The sequence below is a fragment of the Andrena cerasifolii genome, chromosome 4 (assembly GCF_050908995.1).
Source record: "Andrena cerasifolii isolate SP2316 chromosome 4, iyAndCera1_principal, whole genome shotgun sequence".
In the NCBI taxonomy this organism is placed as follows: domain Eukaryota; kingdom Metazoa; phylum Arthropoda; class Insecta; order Hymenoptera; family Andrenidae; genus Andrena; species Andrena cerasifolii.
Genome location: NC_135121.1, coordinates 10802335 through 10822376, shown reverse-complemented (window position 1 = coordinate 10822376; position 20042 = coordinate 10802335). Strand labels below are relative to the sequence as shown.

At 42.5% G+C, this 20042-nt stretch overlaps 5 protein-coding genes across 6 annotated transcripts; 2 read left to right on the top strand and 3 right to left on the bottom strand.

Moving 5' to 3' along the window:
* Positions 1 to 125: 125 nt before the first annotated feature.
* LOC143367829 (uncharacterized) lies at positions 126 to 7661 on the bottom strand. Of its 2 annotated transcripts, none has more exons than XM_076810038.1 (7): positions 7172 to 7661; positions 3935 to 4155; positions 3659 to 3840; positions 3438 to 3585; positions 2598 to 3344; positions 1514 to 1743; positions 126 to 1253 (listed from the first exon to the last, which is right to left on the bottom strand). In XM_076810038.1, exons 1-7 carry the CDS (start codon positions 7191 to 7193, stop codon positions 926 to 928), a joined length of 1878 nt encoding a protein of 625 aa, XP_076666153.1. In that variant the 5' UTR covers positions 7194 to 7661; the 3' UTR covers positions 126 to 925. The 2 variants fall into 2 exon arrangements, with proteins under 2 accessions (XP_076666153.1, XP_076666152.1); XM_076810037.1 differs by having other exon boundaries at positions 3935 to 4152; positions 7160 to 7657.
* Positions 7662 to 7894: 233 nt separating this feature from the next.
* LOC143367838 (spliceosome-associated protein CWC27 homolog) lies at positions 7895 to 10333 on the bottom strand. The gene is made up of 7 exons (XM_076810059.1): positions 10066 to 10333; positions 9676 to 9885; positions 9400 to 9600; positions 9183 to 9322; positions 8857 to 9111; positions 8628 to 8786; positions 7895 to 8552 (listed from the first exon to the last, which is right to left on the bottom strand). The coding sequence occupies exons 1-7, from the start codon at positions 10105 to 10107 to the stop codon at positions 8030 to 8032; spliced, it is 1530 nt and encodes a 509-aa protein (XP_076666174.1). The 5' UTR covers positions 10108 to 10333; the 3' UTR covers positions 7895 to 8029.
* Positions 10334 to 11600: 1267 nt separating this feature from the next.
* On the top strand, positions 11601 to 13378 carry P32 (complement C1q binding protein P32). Its single transcript, XM_076810098.1, has 5 exons — positions 11601 to 11992; positions 12210 to 12360; positions 12445 to 12647; positions 12718 to 12806; positions 13062 to 13378. The coding sequence occupies exons 1-5, from the start codon at positions 11776 to 11778 to the stop codon at positions 13209 to 13211; spliced, it is 810 nt and encodes a 269-aa protein (XP_076666213.1). The 5' UTR covers positions 11601 to 11775; the 3' UTR covers positions 13212 to 13378.
* A 1009-nt stretch (positions 13379 to 14387) lies between these two features.
* Rab19 (RAS oncogene family member Rab19) lies at positions 14388 to 16958 on the top strand. The gene is made up of 5 exons (XM_076810107.1): positions 14388 to 14830; positions 15460 to 15544; positions 15622 to 15720; positions 15793 to 15950; positions 16300 to 16958. Exons 1-5 carry the CDS (start codon positions 14621 to 14623, stop codon positions 16405 to 16407), a joined length of 660 nt encoding a protein of 219 aa, XP_076666222.1. The 5' UTR covers positions 14388 to 14620; the 3' UTR covers positions 16408 to 16958.
* Positions 16959 to 17581: 623 nt separating this feature from the next.
* Hmgs (hydroxymethylglutaryl-CoA synthase) lies at positions 17582 to 19922 on the bottom strand. The gene has a single exon (XM_076810063.1). It carries the CDS (start codon positions 19312 to 19314, stop codon positions 17953 to 17955), a length of 1362 nt encoding a protein of 453 aa, XP_076666178.1. The 5' UTR covers positions 19315 to 19922; the 3' UTR covers positions 17582 to 17952.
* Positions 19923 to 20042: the final 120 nt, after the last annotated feature.

The window sequence follows — 20042 nt, the reverse complement described above, 5'->3', positions numbered from 1 at the left end:
CCCGCCGGGACGCTTAATTACCGTCGTTTTTGGTCACGCCACTTTTTCACCCGAAACAATCTTCCCGGAAAGTTCCCCGACATCCCCCTTATATCCTTAGAAAGAGAACTGAAGGATTGGAACGGTTACTTGGAGTATTTTTTTTCTATTAAAAATATAAATACTCTTTACAGTCTCCGTCTTATAACATAGATCCCACAGCAATCTGCGCGCCTCGCGGTAGAAACGTTCGCTTCTAGTATAAATTAATAAGGCGGAGACTGTAATCCAGGGGTGCACAGGGAGCCGTTTTAGCGCCTAGCTGCGAGCAACCCACCTGTCCCGTTGCTGAGATTAGAATCGGTGAGGCAAACCGCAGTAGTGTACGTGCATTTGGTATGACTTGAACCCAGCTATATACACTACTGCAGTTCTCCTCACCGGTTCTAACCTTAGCAACGGGACAGGCCGGTTGCTCGCAGCTAGGCGCTAAAAACGGCTCCTTGTGCACCCCTGCTGTAATCCATCCGCGCATCACAAGCTATAAAAGTCTATGAAACGTGCCGCATAAACAGTCGAGCATTTTCAATGAGCGCTCAGCGATTATTCAGTTCCACTCTAATTTTGTGCAACATCAACATCAATAGTAATAGTTGAGCTCGATCTTCCTTCTACCTTTTTAGATTTGCTCGTTTACGGCAAGCCGAGGGCGTTAATCTTCGCCTCCGCTTATCACAAACTCGCTACTGGACCACGGCTGTCGATTAGGAAGTACAAGGGAAGTGTAAAAATACTGTCTCTACTATCGCCAGTGTGAGCAATGGCTTGTCCGCGTGATTCCGTCGACTTAAGGCTAACTACATATTTACAAGGTTGAGCATTATCGGCGAGCTCTCGCCGCGCGATCGGAATACTGCCCTCCCGCCTTGCCGAGCAAACGTCAGCGTCAGTGAAACGCGAATACAAGGATAAGCAGAGGGACCAGTATGATGCAGAGTAGGTAAATGGAGGTCCTGGGCTCGCACATCGACAACACCACGTAATCCTCGTTCCACTGCGAGTCGTTGCCAGTCAGCGGCAATTCCAGGACAGTTCTCTCGTTGCTGAAGATCCTGAACGGCAAGGAGCACTCGGCCGTGCTGTTTTTACAGGCGTGGACCGGGTTCGAGATGTTGTAAACGGTCTTCAGCAGGTCGAAGCGTACTCGCACGTAATTCGGCTGGATCTCGTTCTCGGAATTGAAGACGAAGAAGTAGTATCCGTTCGTGGGCACTCTGCGGGACGAATTACATCTGCTTATTTACGTGTATAAAGGGACGAGAGGCTCGGAGACAGTTGAAGTGGCCAATCGAGAGATAAGGCGTAGGAAATAGCGAATTAATTACGGAGTACGAAATAGATGTTTCCTTAGGAACACAAGAGGCTTTTATATCGCCGAAGATATATCTATGCAATCGTGTTTGCTTTTGAAAGTTAAAGGCTTATCTGTCTTATCTCGTCGAGGGTCTATAAATGTATCTGGAAGCCCGTGTACCTGTACGTGATCGTATTGGCGAACGAAACGACGGAATGCTCGCTCTCGTGACGCGGGGTGCAATGGTGGTGCGGCGTCAAAGGCAAATTCAAGATCAGACCTTTGCACTCAAGGAGCCGCTCCTCGGAGCTGCTGAACGAGCTCCAGAACTCAGAGTTGCTCCTGTCGTTTAGCAACGTCTCGTTAACGGTGCCCCTGTCGTCGGCGATGCCATCTGAGTGCAACATATCCTGATGTACGAGCAGAAATTGCACAGTAAAACGGAAACAATTCGGCAAAACATGAATCGTGGCTATGATTTCTATATGAGGTTGCAGAAGGAACCGAGGCTCCTATGAGGAGTGTATAAAGCGCGATAGTTCCATTCCCTTAAACCTACACGTTTCTTTACTAATCCCCTTCTAACGGCCAATCGAGCACATGCGAGCGCTGCCCCGTCCGCGTCGAACGAGGCGCAACAAAATTTGCGATCCATCTTCCTTATTGTTCAGGCCAGAGCGCCTGGAGTAAATATTAACACGGCCACGAAAATACCAGGATAAGAAAATTACGCGCGGGCGAACTGCAGACGATAGGCGGCGCAGCGTTGTGTGATTTAATAATCCATAATGAGGGCAATATAATTAATCTGGCGTATCTATCTGAGCGATAAATCTTTGATGACGATCTACTAAATTGGACTGTTATCGCCGAGGTATTTGACGTCAAGATATTGACGGAATCGAGATAGCTCTAAGCAAACCTAAATCATCCGACAGAACCGAGACTCGCCTAAGATGAAATCAACCAACAGGCACCGCTGTTCGCGTTGCCTCCCTGCTTAATCACTGCTTGCTTCGACGCCTTATCGCGCGCTTTGTAACACCACCCGCTCGGAGGAAACTCGCCATCGCGAGCTGAGATCATCAGGAGATTTTCCGCGATCCTTCGCGGCTTAATTTAGAGTTCTTCCGTGTTGCGAATCTTGCGTTTAATCGCGACGTGGATGATTAAGGAAAACGCCGTTAAAGATATTACGTAATGATATTAACAGCATTAATGGTAGACGTTTGAATTCGACTGAAAGGAGTGTCGATTAGTTCACCTCTTCAATGGCGGCGTCGTCGTCCTCGTCTTCTTCGGTCAGTTCCTTGTGGAGAGGGGACGACAGAATCAAATCCCTTCGCCTCCTTTTCTTTTCCGCGTCGGAAAGATTCTGGTCGTTCATCGTCTCGTTCACGACCCGCCGCAACGCGTCGCCTTCGGGGCCTTTCTTCTCGACCTCGTCCATGAGCTTCTTCAGTATCTTCTTGCCGCGGTAGCCCAAGGAATTAATCTTATCCAGAACCTCGCGGAACACCTCCGCCGACGTGGACCCCGTACTTTCCGAATTCTCCTGCGACCGTGCCTTCTCCTCCAGCGACTTCTCGCGCTCTTCGTCCTGACGGACCAAAGAGGATTCCTCCCTTGACCTGGCGCTCTGATTCTCAGAAGCTTCCTCGGGAGTCCCCGTCGCTTTATCGCTGACGAGCGTGCTCTTTATGTTCTGAACGAAGCTGGGAGCGTATTGACCGGGCGGTTTAACGATATTAGCCGTGTCCACGAAGGTGCCCTCGTAGTGGTGATGAGGATTCTCTTTCTGCATCTTCTTCGTGTCGAGGGTCTTGGCGAACAGCTCGGTGAGAATGGCCCTCATGGCTTTGGCGTCCAGCTCGTGGCTGTTGTAGTGATGCGGCATGGTGTTTGACAAGTGTCTGGAGCTGTTCTGAGGAAGAGCGTGATCTTCGTGATGGAACTGTATGCCGTACTGCGCTCTCTTCATCTTCTCCGGCTCGTTGCTCGGGCTCTCGTTCTGCGTGAAATTTGTAAATTTTACTTCCTCCAAAAGGAGACATCTCCCCTCCCCGTAAATATCGCGGTTATTAAGCGTAGAATCATACCGTACCTCGTGTGTGTCGTTAACTAGTAGAAATCCAGTCTCTTTAGCGACCTCGAGGAGTTCCTCCAACTCCTCGCTGCTATCATCCCCGATGAAGGCGCATTCGTGAAGATGTTTGTGCCCACGAATTATCGTTAGCGAAGCTCCGGGCCATCTACCATAAAATCCACACCCCTTAACATCATTTCCAATTGTTTCCCTTTAATCTCCTTCCTTCAACCCTTTACCTGACGCAAGTGGAAACGGTAACGCTGCTACCGCGGAGAAGATAGAAGCCCCAATACTCCTTCATATCGTCCTCCAGGATCAAGTGTCGGGTCATCGAGACTGGCTGCACCTCGTTCCGGACTTTCGGCTCGTCGCTCATCAGGTAGGCATTGAAGGTCGTGTTTGCTCTGATCACTTGGCTCTGTAGAGGGGCGATTTATATATCAATACTTCATTGCTCGGTGTTGGTCGAGGGTAATAAGTAGCGGCTGGAATGGAGATCGGAAGCCACTTACCTGGCACCAAGTCGTTGACACTTTCGCGTTGATAAGCCTCTGATCGGAGACGGTTAATGGATACAATTGCTCGGAATAAACGCGATACCGCAAGTACATTGGCCCCGCTACCAATACGGAGGGAAGAAACATCCCGAGCAAACATAATCGCAACAGCCTCAGCGGCACCTTGTACTGAGACCTGCGAGGCTGCCAGTCTCTTGGACGAACACCATCCTCTACGGATTGCAAAATCTTTATGAAAAATCTTCCTTCATGCACAGACCCCAAACGAATATTTGAAGAAAGGTGTGACTTTCGCGAATTTCTTTCGGGGTAAAAAAACAAGTTAATTGAAAAATTTCAAGCTCGTCGCGCCGAAATTGTGAACTGTAAAATAATTTTTTCACCAAATGATAAATCTAATTAAAAGAAGTAACTTTTGTCCTGAAACTTTTTTCCTATCTCTTACAGTTCGCGAGTTATAACACGAAATCGGAAAATAGCCGAATTTTTAGGGGTTAATTTCACCCCTTTCGAGCGAATTTGGGCAGCAAACAAAAATTGCGTTATAATCAGGAGGAAATCCCCTACATATTGACAAAGTTTCAGAATTTTTTGAATTTTCGGGTTCGGGATCTTCCCTTGTTAGATTCGCTCCACAGCAATTGAGACGTACGTACTTCATTATCGCGACATACATTAGGAAAATGAATTTATCGCTTGCACCGCAGCTTGTTATTCCGCAGCTTCGAAGCTGAAACAGGAGGATTCCTTGCTATTTACCCAGAAAATCTTAAGCTAGTTTAAACATCTCTGATTGCTTCGATTACTAAGGTAAACTGTTGAGAAATAGCAATCAATGGGGAAATACCTCTGATATTATTCCTCCTCATAAATTAATCTACAGGTTAATAAACATTTAATGTAAACAGTGTTTACTCGTTTATTCATTATATTACAAGCATCCACCCACGCAGTCGCTGTTACATCGAAATATATCGTACAAAGTTATACAGCGATTACCTCATCCATCGTGTATACTATTGTATTTCAGTCACGCTGCGACCAGGTACAATTCCATCTACTTATGTTTATTCATTACCCCGCGAATCAGAAAGATCCATGGCGCGATCTATGAAGATGCATACGAAAAGTCAAGAGGTACAAGACCGTCGGATATCGCTCTCAGCCCCTCTCGCAACTGACGCCGTGAATGAAGTACCTTGTCCTACTTTATCAAGCGTTGTCACGTTTACCGATCGAAAACGACAGATCAATGTGTCTCGTATCACTTCGATCCGAGAACGCGATATCCTTGCATGTCGTTACGCACGCGGCACTCTCTGCGGAAAACAATGGAAAATCCCGCGAACATCCTTTGGGTACGAAGCTTTTTCTCCGTGCCACGCACGACCGGGTACTCAACATTACGATTAAGTACGCCGTTATCGCGCTCACATTTGTCCGGACTCCGGTGTAATAGAAGTAACGTGTTTCCAACCGCGACACGTCGCGGATAAGTTAGCAATTATTCAAGGATGACGAGTGCCCCCTGTCGTTGAATTTCAGACAAACAAAAATATACTCGGGAGCAGTGGGCCGAGGAAAAGTTACGCGATCGCTGCGAAAAAGTAATCGAAACGGTTGCGGGATTCCGGTGGAGCGATTCGATTGGCGACGCTCCTACAAGACGACGAAGGATTACGATGTTAAAAATGTTCTGATAGATAAGCTAAGCCTGGATCTTCCAATCGCACCCCAAGTGATCGCGCTCGTGGCGCGTTCCGTGAACCTACGTTTTATGAATAAGAGGGCATCGCCTTCGTCGATCACCTTTGTACCAAATGAAAGCGATAACCCTCACCTACAACATCGCCGCGGCGTATATTGTCCCCGTCGAGTCTCGTACGTACAGGCACGCGCGAAAGATACGCGCGTGTATACAAATAGAATATTCATATCTTTCTTCGAGTATCTGTCCACGTAATCCGTCTGATCTATTAATCTGCTTCTTTCGGAAAGTTCGATAATCGGTGGAATAAAACTGATATGCGTTTCTAACTAAATAAACAAACTTTTGACGTATCGTTCGAAAATTGAGGTTCGAATTAAAATGGGTATTACAAAATTTCTTGCATCAATCGGAATGTCATATACGGTGCTCGCTTTACTTTCCTGCGTATCAATTTTAATTAAGTAAAACGTTTACGTATAATTGTCTCTCGGTTGCCCCCGCGCCTGTACAGGGTGAGTCAAAATTCGTGACGTGAACTTTGGACGCTCGTGTTACTCATCAAAATAAAGCGACAAGAGTGTTTGTAAATATTGTGCCCGCCAACTGTCTCCGAGTAATATTCCTATTACGTCACCTTTATTAGTAACGAATCAGTCTTCTCTGTGCACTGTTTATTAGAGTTTTGCCGTTAATCGCTTCTAAACGCTTCTTCTACTCAAGAAATAAAGAAGCTGATGTTTTTGAGTCCGCGCGATCATCAATAAAGATACATATGGACTGGTATATTCCGATGAATCGAAGACATACCGAACACTTCGTCGATGTAACATCTCCCTCTTTGCTCTACTGTATAACGCGAACATGGTTGACTTTCAGGCCCATGTTCGTAAAATCCTTTATCTTGACGGGCGCTGAGTGTGTACCAAGTTCGTGTCAATAAATTCGTGAACACCCTGTATGCACATGTAACGACCCTTATATAGGTACAGACAGATAGAGATTTAAAAATAAATCCTGTTCTATCTTGTGGAGGGAGATTATACATTGCTGCTATTACGATTAAATGAGCTACATTAAAGAAGAATATGCGATTAAAGAATGAATGTGCCATATTCAGTTTCAAAGGGCGATATGTTCCTTCCCTGCTTACGACTGCTTAAATAAATACTTCCATCGCATAATTAGTTAATTTGCTTATGGATGCTAGGTAATACGATTTTGATGGGCCTTAGACCGTCGCCACGCGTGCGTACTGCGCGCTCATATTTACGTCGCGCACATTCAACTTCGGTTACTTCGCTACTTGTTTGAAGAAAACAGATGAAGAAGTGCTAGTCGCAAGTGCATATTTAATTTATTACCGCGCTCGTATAGTAAATCCGTTTATAGGGGAAACATACTGATACGTGGAATCGAGGCCAGCTAATTTCAATCGCGCAAATAACAACCACTACTGTACGGTTACATTCCTAAAATGATTGATAAGAATGTGAGAATACAAAGCATACCGAGTATATCTAGCTTTAATGGCGTCGTTGGCATTCTCCCTCTAGAAGCGCGGCATAAAACACTCTCGGGATCACTTTCTCCGCACGTGGGATAATGTTGAAAACGGCTAAAGATATAACACGCACAAACACAAACCAAGTATATCGATAGTCCGTCGATAAAACTGTAAACTGTACTGTTTACAAAAACATGACAATACGTATTTCTTCTCACTTTGTATTAAACTGTCTGGAGTTCTCTTTTGTTTTACTGTTCCCCCAACTCAGAAGTCTTTTAAACTTATAATTATACTGATACTCGATAACTATTAACGAAGTCAGATGGGACAATTAATTCGGTTTACTTGGTAAGGCGAAGTTACGTAAATACGCGATGCATATCGTACGCCGTCAACAGATCGACTGAATCAGTGGAAGAGCATGCCGTGCTTTGTATCAGCGCCTTATCAACGTTTACTGTGTCCGGGATAAGCTACGATCTATAAGTCTATTTGCACAGAATCGTGGCACTACCGCTAGCCTCCATCAAAATATTAAAGTTATCTCTTAAACTATGGTAAACAATCATACGGCACCGAAGGCACGTATCCAGATGTTTCTTCGTCGCTGGGACCAAAATGCGATCTCGCATTATTCGATAAAAGAAAATACGTGTGTCATCAGCGCGAGAAATCAATGGTAAAGCTGCAAACTGCAAAAGCGTTAACATACATAATGAACTTATCGTGGCGCGAATTTTTATAGAAAAAGAAATGTATTTTATGTAATACACGTTCTATGAATAATTCTGTACAGCTCGCAAGCAATGTAAAAGACTTGCTATTGCTTGCATGTTATATAACTTATAATATTATTATCTTGCAATACGGGTTATTTGCGATGTGAATCACCGCGTCTACTTTTATCGTCCTTCAATTTCTGCGACTTTTCTCCCCGTCGCCGTTTATTGAGCGGGTTACGGGGATCGTAGATCTCGAACCAATCGTCTTCTTTCGTACTCGCGTCTTTGGCAAGCACGGGTACCTTCTCTTCACACTGCAACGAATGCACCATCCAAGATTCATCGGAAGGATCGAAATCCTCTTCTCTACCGCTTTGTTTCTTCGGCGGACTTGGCGATCTTTCTCCTCTAGTCTCCTTAGCGGTTTGAAGCTTGGATTTAAATTTCTTTAGTAGGTCCATCGTAAAATCTTCGCGGCTTTTACCCTTCTTCGGGATCTTCGACTTTGCTTCCTTGTATCTCTCTTGCGTCTCGATGTAGACTTTCATAATCTCTGTCTTCTTCTCCTTCCTCTCTTCCTGCCCCTGTTTCAATTTTTCATCCGCCTCCTTTGCTTTCTTCTCGTTCCTAACATCGCGTTTCAATTCTCGAATCTCCTTCCGGATTTCTTCCCTGGATAAAAATTCATCATAAGCACTTGGTTATTGTCATCTGCAAACTAATAACTAATTAATAAAGGATACAAACGCTTTCTTTTTACGTTCCTCTTCTCTATCTTTCCCGAGATAGTACTCGTCTTCCTGCACCTCGTTGTCATCTTCAGCGTCATCCACCTTATAGTTTTCTGCCTTCTTCGCTTCTTTCTTCGTTTCTCTTAATTTATTCTTAATCCTTTCTTTCATTTCTCTGGAGGTGTAGTATCTTAATTAGAAATAGGTCCTTCCAAATGAAAACGAATTGAATATACTATACTTACTCCTTCTCCTTTTGCGTAGTTTCCAATTCTCCTGGCGTTTTTACTTCTTCGTCGCTTTCCCAATCGCTGCCACCATCTTCCTTCTTCTTTTTACTGGGAGGCTCAGCCGGTTCAACGGCTGATTGAGAGCTTAATTTTGGATCGGATAAATGATCGTGCGCCGACTTGCCTTTGCCACTAAATTGTTTGTTTAATATCGCAGATTCCTCCTCGTCTTCCTCTGCCTCTTCCCCGAAAGATAAAAGGTTAAAATTTCTACAAAAAGATATTCCACGATGAAAGATATTATCACAAAAGCAAATACCATAAATATCTGTTCGTCTTACTTTACGCCTGTCTTTTTACTTTTCGTACTATCCTTTCCTTCTTCGCTTCTCGATGCCGTTATTCTCAGCACAATATCAGTGAAAGGATTATTCAATGTTTCTGTTTTTAAAATCTTTGGAGGGTAAAGTGGTCTATCGTTCTGAAAAGAGGGGAATATTGCAATGTATTCTTTTTTAAAAATTTTCACGCCTGTTTACGTTAAAGTAATAAAGTTACTTCGTTGACGAGTGCTTCTTCAAGTTTAAGCATATTATATACAGTTTCCCCAGTGACTTTGCCAAAGATTGTATGCTTATTCTGTAACTCTGGTGCGGCAGCCAGAGTAAAGAAAAACTGCGAACCATTGTCGTCTTTCCCAGCATTGGCCATAGCCAGTAAACCGCGTCGGCAGAAGCGTAATCTTGTGTGAAATTCATCCTAAGACGTACGCACTCATCGGTTATCATTCGGTAATAGTGGAACCAATCTCAATTCGAAATTCTATAAACATACTTTAAATGGTTGCCCATAAATACTTTCACCACCTTCGCCTGTACCAGTTGGATCCCCACCTTGCGCTATAAACCCTTTAATAATTCTGTGAAATATGGTATCGTCATAATATCCTTCCATACACAACTGTATGAAGTTCCTACAAGCTTTAGGGGCTTCTTTTGTCCATAGCTCCAGATCTATATCACCAACTGTTGTCTTCATCACCACCTATGTTTAACGAAGAAATTAATGATCATTGCACTGGGTGAGATATATTTAAAGTGATATTGATCGCATTGTTATACATGGTTTAATAAAAGAGTTAATTGTATTGTAAATGTCTGGCATCATAGGTTATGACACCAGAAATAAATAGAATTTACCAAAATACCTTTAATTAATACTCACTTTACCAGTGGTGGGTGGCTCTTGTATGTAAATATTACTCATGTTTGCAGATGTTTATTAACAACAATGAAAAACTATCTCTCAACAGAAACACTTCATGTTACACCTTCTACCCCTCTTTTGACACAAGTCAATAATTCTTACCGAAAATCAAGTAATTTAACCTGACTAGATGATTGATGTACTGAAATTAACATTATGAAATAATCTGCAATGAGAGAAACAAATTGTGAAGGTAGTAGATACTTCTTCTTACTATTTGTTATTTTATGACCAGTGTTCAAAAAATTTATAAAACAAGCTATATATAGCTTTTTCATAGGACAAGAAAATATAATTAAATATCTAAAATCTGAAACTTAATTGTGAATTAAGCAATAACATAAATACATCATCACGTTTAATTTAATCAATTCTACATACCATGTATTATAATCATTGAGCTAAAAAAATACATTATACATACTGTCGTTTGCAGAAAAGAAGGCGCCCGGACGTTAAACGGGGCAAGGGGACTACTTTGCTCGCATTGGCTCCCCACCGCCTGTGTCCCGTTCGCTTACTTTGTATTGGTCGACGTTGTCGCGTCGGCCAATGCGAGCAAAGTAGCCCCCTTGCCATGCTTAGCGTCCGCGTGCCTTCTCTTCTGCAAACGACAGTACCTATATACTATTTATATTGAATTATAACCTACTAAGTGTCAATCCATCATAACCTGCCAAGTGTCAAATAAGGTATGTTGTCCAAATTTGAAATGTCACGAGTTTTTATACTAAATAGGAGACTGAACTAGTAACTAGTAAAGGATGCCGAATGCTTAAGCATTTGCTTAAGATTAGGTTAAGGTTAAGGTGTTTATTCTCTTTCAATTTGCTTAAGAATAAGTAGCGACTGAGAATACCGCCCAAAAACTTGGCCGAGTCGGCTGTGGCAATGAGCACCGCAACAAGGCATGGTGTAATAAACAGGTGTTCCGACTTCTTTTCAGAATATGTGACTTTTTCGTTCTAGTTCTTCTGGCGGCCACTAGATTGGCGCTCAAGTAGAAAAGGCTGACTTTTTACGCATAATACTACTAAAAGCTCTTCTACTACAATCACATAAATGCATGCGTACATAGAAGAACTAAACAGAAATCGGCACACAAAATCGCTGGGGTAAAGGTGCTGGTCGGAACACCTGTATATTAACCACTGTGCAATAAGGTATAGCTAGATATCACCCCAGAATACTTAAACACAAGATACGGCAAGAAGCGTCAAAATCTCTAGCCACCTTTTACCAATCAGTAAAGAACTTACGCTTGGTTGCATCCAATCATCGTGTCGGACGGTGTCAGCCCATACATCGCTCTAATAGAAACCACTAAATAGCAGAACTGAATACACTTATTTCAAATATCGTCCCGGAGGGTACATCGTTGCAAATAGCTTTATATTTCTTTTAAGTTCAAGTAACGTTATTACTAACAGACACACTCTACCGAACGTTAATTTCTTATTCAAAATTCGATTTAAAGTTCGCCGCAGAGAGCATCACCGACCATTTCCCATTCCGGAAGTCGCGAAATAAGGGTGGTGAAACAAAAGTTTCGCTGTTCCGTGACGCAACCGTTCTTCTGGCCCCTCGTGCTCGCTCGGCGTACTTAAAGCCATTTTGTAATTGTACCGGCTATCTCGCGTGTAAGTGTTGATTATTGTAAGGAGTAAAATGAATGGTATAATAAGAAATACATTGCGTGCATCGGCAATCAGGAACCTCCTTCCGTCGACCTCGAGCACGGGAGCCGTAAATAATCAGTTAAGGACATTGTGGAATGTCTGCTCTCGGCAAACCGAAGTCGCACCTCTCGCCTCCGCGAAAGCGTTCAAACACCAGAATGTTTTCTGCCACTGCGGCTGCTGCAGCAGAGCCGCCCACACCAAAGGTATACACGCATATTCTCTTTCATTCAACTTGTTGCCGGAGCGTACGCCTCGTGTTAAATTCATCCTCTCATGACACGCGACACTTATCATGCGCTCTGCATCGTAGACCTAGTGGTTGCACGTTTCGATACGTGCGATGCCTAGGGATCTGTTACCTCTTTTATCCTTTGCAAACTCACGTGGTAAACAATGCTCATTGACCGTTTGCTTTATCAGCTGAGAAAGAGCTGGTGGAATTCCTGGCGGAGGAAATAGTAGCGGAGAAGAAGGCGCAGAAACTGAAGACTATTCCTACCGAATTAGGTGGTTTCAAAGTATCTCTGGACGGCGCGGATGTTACTTTGGAGAAGAAGCAAGATAACGAGACGTAAGCAAGGTTTCTGGTGGATGCGAATGCTAATGCACGTTGAGAGCCATGGGAATTAAATTAAAGAGTAACTTCCTGTTGTAGAATTAAAATCTCATTCAATATAAACCATACAGTGGATTCAGATGCTGAACCAGAGCTTGATATGACCAACAATAACCCCGATATTGGTGAAATGAAGAGTAAACCGACTTTCTCGATAGATGTTGTCAGAGGAAATCAGACTTTAGGATTCACTTGCTCGATTAATAACGAACCTGGAGCGTCGGGCGCCAACGACAGTTACAGTGAGTCTAATTGAAGTAAAATTGCTAAGTAGCGTTGCCTGTTATTTCATATACAAATGCTTCGTTCTAGACGACATCTTCGGCATTGACGAGATCACATTGTACGAAGGCGAGCACACGGACAAAGTATACGCAGTCGCTGGTGAAATTATCGACGGAGTAAGTAATCTGTACTCTAGTTACTGGATAAATTATAACCAAAGAGTTGAGTACAGAGCCAGTGTATCTAGTAACTGCTTTGAATATTAATCTTTGGAAGAGAATACTACGTTCTCCTAATAATGATCTCGCCGTTAATGGAAAGATCGCAGCAAAGGATGTGACAAACTTTTCCCATGAATCGTCTTTAACGAGCTTGCGATCCGTTTCGCTTTGTACGCCTGTACATAAATACCCAGCGTGTTTATCTTTTAGTACCTGTACGACTTGCTGATGAACTACCTCGAGGAGAAGGGCATCTCGAATGAGTTTACAGAGAAGTTGATCGAGCTTAGTACGAATTACGAACACACAGCCTACGTCAGTTTGCTGGAGGGTTTATCGAAATTCACAGCTGGAAAGTGATTTCCCATTCATTATGATTCCCGATTGTATTTATAATTGTTTAGCAATAGAATACGTTCAGTTAAGAGTATCTTTGTAATAATTGTATCCCGATAATCTCTGATGTACTTGTTCCATTTTATTAAGCAGTACTGAAGCCACAGAAAATAAAGATAGTTAACGAATTACGTTATTTGTAAATGAACTGTACTAGATGCAACTAGTGTAGCCATTTTGGCCTAAAGTGCCGGAAAAAGAAGAGAAGGACCACAGTTGACTCCGCGGCGTCACACTGTAGGAATCTTTCTGTTTGAGCAGGATGCCAGGTTGCGAGGAATTTTATACATTCGCAGCCAGACTGAGTCCTTGGCTATCCTTTGCTCTACTTGGGGTGCATGCACTCACCCGTGACCACCAGGGTCATTTGCCGCTACTCAAATGCCTATAACTTCGGGAATTTTAGGAATTTCAGCAAATCGTTTTAAACGCATATTCCTAAAAGGTTGAACATTCGCAAAATGAAATAAAAAAAAGTCGACTTTTAAACCGGAAGGTCCCCTTAAATGCCGCCTAGATTCATAGACGTGAGTTAAGATAATCTTAAGGTCGTGCTTAACAATTTGCTTCAGGAAGATCTTGTTCAAATAAGTAAATGCTCGTATGACGTCATATATTTCTCAAGGCCATCTCAAGCATTTGCTCAAGATGCCACCTAGATTCATAGACGTGACTTAAGATAATCTTATTAATAAGCAATTACTTATTCTAAGCAAATGCTTAAGATCATCTTAAGGAACGTCTATGAATTCTTAAAGATGTCTTAAGTGAAATAGGATCGTCTTCCAGAAGATGATCTTAAGCGTTTGCTTAAGAAACGTTTATGAATACCGTCCTCAGGTACACCGGGAACCAGTGGCGGATTTAACAGGGTGGCCGATGAGCAGTTGCCACCAAGACCCCTGCTCAGAAGGCCCCCCAGGGCCCCACCCTTAAAAGAAATTATGATTTTATCCAAAGTATATTTTTTTCTGTATTATTACACTGAGCCCGTTTTTAGTTAACTACCGCTTTATTTTCCCGAAAAATGGACCCCTCGGAACGTTTACCACCTGGGCCTTTTTTCTTAAATCCGCCACTGCCGGGAACGCAACCGCCCGTACCGGGGTTAGAAGAACCACCCTTGGCGGGCTGTGCTCTGTACTAGAGGCAACGCGTTCCCCCGCGATCGCGGCGACTAGTCGTAAACGGCAGGTCGAATTGGATAGAGAAAATGTTGAATGGTGACTTCTTACGCGCCGCCTGTACCGAGTAAGAATACTTTAAAGCAATGGAGTTCAATGAAACAATGGCGTAGGTAGCCAGTACGTCTGGATGCGCGGACTACAAAGAGCGTCGTCGATTTGACAAGCTATTTCGACGATCAAGGAGAAATGTCAAACCGCGATCCGCATAACTTAATGGCCACGAATGACGAGAATTTCGACTACTTGTTCAAGATCGTGCTGATCGGTGATTGTGGCACGGGGAAAACATGTGTCGTTCAAAGATTCCGATCTGGCACGTTCATCGAGAGGCACGGAAGCACAATAGGCGTAGACTTTTCCATGAAAACCGTGCTAATCGATGATAAGAAAGTCAAGGTACATTTATTCGATCCATGCTCGACAGGGTGCCGAAGATTTTCCACTCGGTCGCAATTTAACCTAGATACCCCCTATATATAAGCCTGGTTCGTCATGAAATTATTCGAAGAACTGTGATTTTTTCTGCAACAAGTAATGGGCGAATTCCACTTACGCCCAAATCGCCCGCGCCCGTAGGAATTTTCCGCTTTTGTATTAAAATGAATATCATAAATTATATGTTCCTGTTTTCGAGTCGTAATTTATACTTAAAACCCTGTACTTTCCGATATGGCTCTCTCACACATTTCTCTTCTATATTTCAAAAGATTTTCATAAATTTTGGAATGTTAACCACGGGCGTTGCGGGCGAATTGGGCGTAAGTGGAATTCGTCCAATGTAGATTGAAAGCTCCTCTTCTTTTGTTGGAAACTGCTTTTCATTTGTAACAAACTTTGTCATGCGCGACCTCCTATGACATATGCACTTAGCGTATACTTAGTGTTTTGCAAAGCTGATTACTTTAAGTCTATAATTTTCTATATGAGTATGCAGCAAGTAACAAGTTTCCAGTTATAATACTTCGCAGCGTGCGTTCTACGTCGTAGAATAGTATGTTTGATTGAGAACTATTGCGTTATTGTAGTTGCAAATATGGGATACAGCTGGCCAAGAGAGGTTCCGCACTATAACTCAAAGTTACTATAGATCTGCCAATGGTGTTATTGTAGGTATGTGGGAAACTTTTCTCTTCTCGAGTCCTTTTCATTTAAATACTCGCCCTTCTGATAATTCCATTGTGTTTCAGTCTACGATATTACAAAGAGATCTACATTCTTAAGTTTACAACATTGGGTCGAAGAGGTACGAAGGTATACTTCGTCGCATGTGTTATTAGTCTTAGTTGGTGAGATACTTTTGCATATTCTGGGAAGCCACGACATGGCTGCGGTATATTTACCGCGTGTCTTTCTTTCAGGTAATAAGTGCGATTTAGAGAATTTACGAGAAGTCGAGAAGGGAGAGGCGGAAGCGCTTTGCCAGTATCTTCCCGAAGTGTTGCAAGTAGTAGAAACATCAGCCAAAGAGAATACCAATATAGATTCTGTATTTTTTTACCTGGCATCCGAGCTTAAAGTAAGTGCTACCGCTTCGACGTAATCACGGGCGTCCGGAGACTGTTCTCCGGGGGTGGGAGGGGCAACTTTGAAATGATGGTAAAGAAAAAAATACCCCTCTTGCTTTTTTTAACCCTTTTTTAATTTAATTAAAAATTTAAAACCGAAATTTAAAAATATTCCCCTTTCTAGTAGAAACTTAATAAAGATCAGTTTTGAAAAATAAGCGATTTCTTCTTAAAAGCCAGGCGGGCAACTGTCCCTTTTGCTCCCCCTTCCGGACGCCCATGGACGTAATGTAACTAAGGAGCGCACGTATCGCAGCTGTGCTCCATGTAGAGGGTGTAATTCTGTTTGCTCGTTTTCAGAGACGACATGAAAATCGGCAGATAAATGCTAACGAAGACGAAGTCGTCAGACTCGGGTCAGGGCGAAAGTTGTCTTCCTGCTCCGGCTGTTCGTACAAAATATTTTAAATGTTGGCTCTTAGACGAACGGTACGCATAATCCTTTCAAGTTCAAATTTGTATATAAAATAGTAGAGCAGAGTACAATATTTTTACGACCACTCGGATAATGTGGTACTAAGAGGTCTCAAATTTCGCATACTTAGCGTCTTAAACTGAGGCGTAAAGAGAACGCAATTATATCGTTAATGATAACAAAAGAATGATAATGGTATCGAGCCAGTATTTTATGTAACCAACTTTTTGAAGCGCGAGGAAAGAATTCTATCAGCGATCGTTCCATTTACAATTTTACCAGAAATTTACGATCAAATATCGTATCTTAATACTCTTGTAAATATAAATTCTTAGATTTTATATATTAATTACATGACAATTGTGTACTTTAACTATTTATACATGTATTTAGAGTGGACGCTCGTATTTATTTATGAGAAGGATCTATTAACGCAGAAATAATATATTAATATATTTTTTTAAGCAAACAACTCATTATTGTACTGTTTCTGAATGCTGTCGCAATATTTAAATTGTCGGAATAAAATCTCAGTAATGTTCTATGTCGAGCTACCTTTTCTTCCGTGATAGATCGGCATTATTCCTTGATCGCTTAGTCTGTATGGATAATTAATAATCAATACCAACACTTTATCATCGAACGAATGTATCACTTTATAATTTTTAAAACGTACAAAACATAAATCCGCTTTTAAAAGAATATTACATAACAGCATTTAATAGTTAACATATATATATAAAGACTTTGCAAAACACAGTGTGTACTTTGTGTCCACCAATTACAATGTCGATTTGTATTTTAGTATACATTGACAATATATGTACATGCTTATCAACTTCATTTACTAATAGTGGCTTTCAGTTAAAAATACATAGGGTATATATATTTCATTTCTAAGGCACATTTCCTAAGGTAATCTTTATCAGCACCTTTATAAATACATAAATATCGATCGTTCTCCTATTAATATTAACGTGAATAGCAGAGTAACAGCTCGCAGAAGTCTCATAGAAAAAGTGATGTTCCGTTTGCGGAATTTCTATCGTACAAAATACTTTTATATATTATTTACCCGTGTGGTAATATTCTCATTATAACAAAGCACGGATATTTCTTTCACCAGAAATATAAAACTATACATAAACAAATATGTAAAACTGATACTTCTTGTGGGAATAACATTAACATTTATTATATTTTTTACATCTTTTTACAGGACAGTAGCTCTGTATGCACGTTAACAAACGACTGGTTTCGATGACTTCCATGTCTATAAATTGAATTACAAAATTAAGCGTATAACACAGTCGCCCTAGACTCGACGCATGCCAATACAATTTTATATCCTTTCTTGCTTCGCGGAAATACGGATTCGATAGAAAACATTTAGTACATTCTTAAATTATATAAATTAACATTGTCGTGCACCATTAACATTTTTATCGGACGATTGACGAGGCCCCCAAAGTACTTCGTTTTTTCCGAGTGTTAAATTAAACTACCAGTGTGTTAGATATCGAGAGCTACCACAACTTTCATACCCTCTTATAAGTCCTTCTATATTTATCATCCACTGTTTCGAGATAATATGTCCCAGGGAACATGTTAGCTGTGCTACTCTGAGGACTGAATGGTACGGTATGACAATTCTGCTCCCTCCAGTCCAACACTTTCGTGTAATCCGTCGGGGAGACCTTCTGACGAGCCTCTAGGTCCGGCTTAATGTGCGAGAGGACTGATATGATCTTCTTTAAGTTAGACCCTTCTCCTATTTCTTTTGTCACCGTCAACGAATACAGGGTGGAGCAGAGCCCCGAACCATACGAAAATACGCCCACTTTAGTACCCGCTAATTCTTTAATGGGTTTATTAATGAGCAAAGACGCCAACCCAGAATACACAGACGGAGTGTACATGTTACCCACTTGGCTCGATATAAATAAAGAAGGCTGCGTTTTCTGGGTAAACTTGGCCTTGCTTATACTCATGAATGCTTTCTCGATGTCTTTGTCCGTGTAAGTATCTTCGCGCTTAACATTGTGGAACTTGAGTAATTCCGGATACTTTTTGGACACTTCGTCTTTAGGCGTGTTGAGGAAATCCATGAAAGCTAGCCTGGCGAATGACTTTTGTACTAGTTTGCAATAAGGAGAATGAAACAGAAACGCGTCGAAGCTATCTAAAGTTATGTTCTCTTTGTACTTTTTCTTAACCTTCTCGCTGTAGGTCTGGTAGCAGTTATCCAGCGCGCCGAGGTAACATTGAATGGATAATTTCCCATCTACAATAGGATATTCTGATTTTAGATTAGGCTTGTAAAAGTCGTACGCGTGTTTCATGTACGACGACCTTATTCCACGATCGATTATTAGAGGAGCGTCCGGACCAACCACCATTGCTATGGCTCCAGCGCCGCCGGTGGGCCTGGCGCTCCCAGGGGAATACACGGCATTGTCGGCGGCGACGACTAAGGCTAATCTGCCATCCCAGGCGCTGCTCTCTACCCAAGCAACGGCATTGAAAAGAGCGGCTGTACCTCCGTAGCAGGCATTGGTCGAGTCCACTCCTTCTATGTCCGTGCAACCATGAGGCTCAAACAGCTGCATAAGGATAGACTTTATCGATTTGCTCTTGTCTAATATTGTTTCTGTTCCAACTTCTAATCTACCGACATCCTTTGGTTTTATGCCGTACCTATCCATCAGTCGGTGGACTGCAGTTAAGCATAAGGAGTTAACGTCCTCGCGGTCGTTACAAAAGCCCATCCTGAGTTGCCCTAATCCGATAGTGTATTTCCCAGCCGCCACTCCGTCGAACTGCTCCAGCTCTGTTTGGTCGACGTATTGGGCGGGGAAGTACACTTCCATCGCCTTGATGCCAACATCTTTCGGCCACATGATGCTTGATTATTACGCTTCTCTCGGCTGGCTTATACAATTGTTCGCGAACGTGCTATCTTCCTTGTACACCCTTTAGAGCCATACACTCATGACAGTACGCGGAAAAGAAATATCTCTGTTATCCACAGGTACACGTGATACCGGCCGACGGAACAGTGGTCTACCAAATATTGTTGCGTTTATATAATACCTCCTTGGCAATCGATATCGGCAATAATATCGCCAAGATAATAGTGGTATCTTGCAGAATTCCAAAGTTCCACGGCTTGGTTCCCTTCGAAATCGGTATCTTCGGGCCAAGGAAATATGTGCTTCGAGGGCAGTCGGGCTTACACTGGTAAGCGGGCCCAGCGGCAAATTCAGGTTAGAAGTGAAACTCGGCAGGTGAAAATTACGGTCACCGAATCACTTCCTATTGCGTGCTTTGGAGCTTGCTCGGCCTTCCCTTCCGTTCACAGACCGGCCCAAACGAAATCCGTCTTGCCCAGGAACCGAACTTACAAACTAACGTTTCCGCGAGCAAATGCTGCCCGTCGGGCTGCCGCCACTTATTCAACTAGTCCCTCTGCTAGGAGGGGATAAGAAATTCATGGGACTCCTCTTTTGCCGAATACATTACACGCATACCCGTCACGCTGACTTTTGTAACTTGACATTTTAACTCACAAATCATTATTCATTGCGACCCATTAGAACTTTAAGTATACCCCTTTTAAACTGCCTCG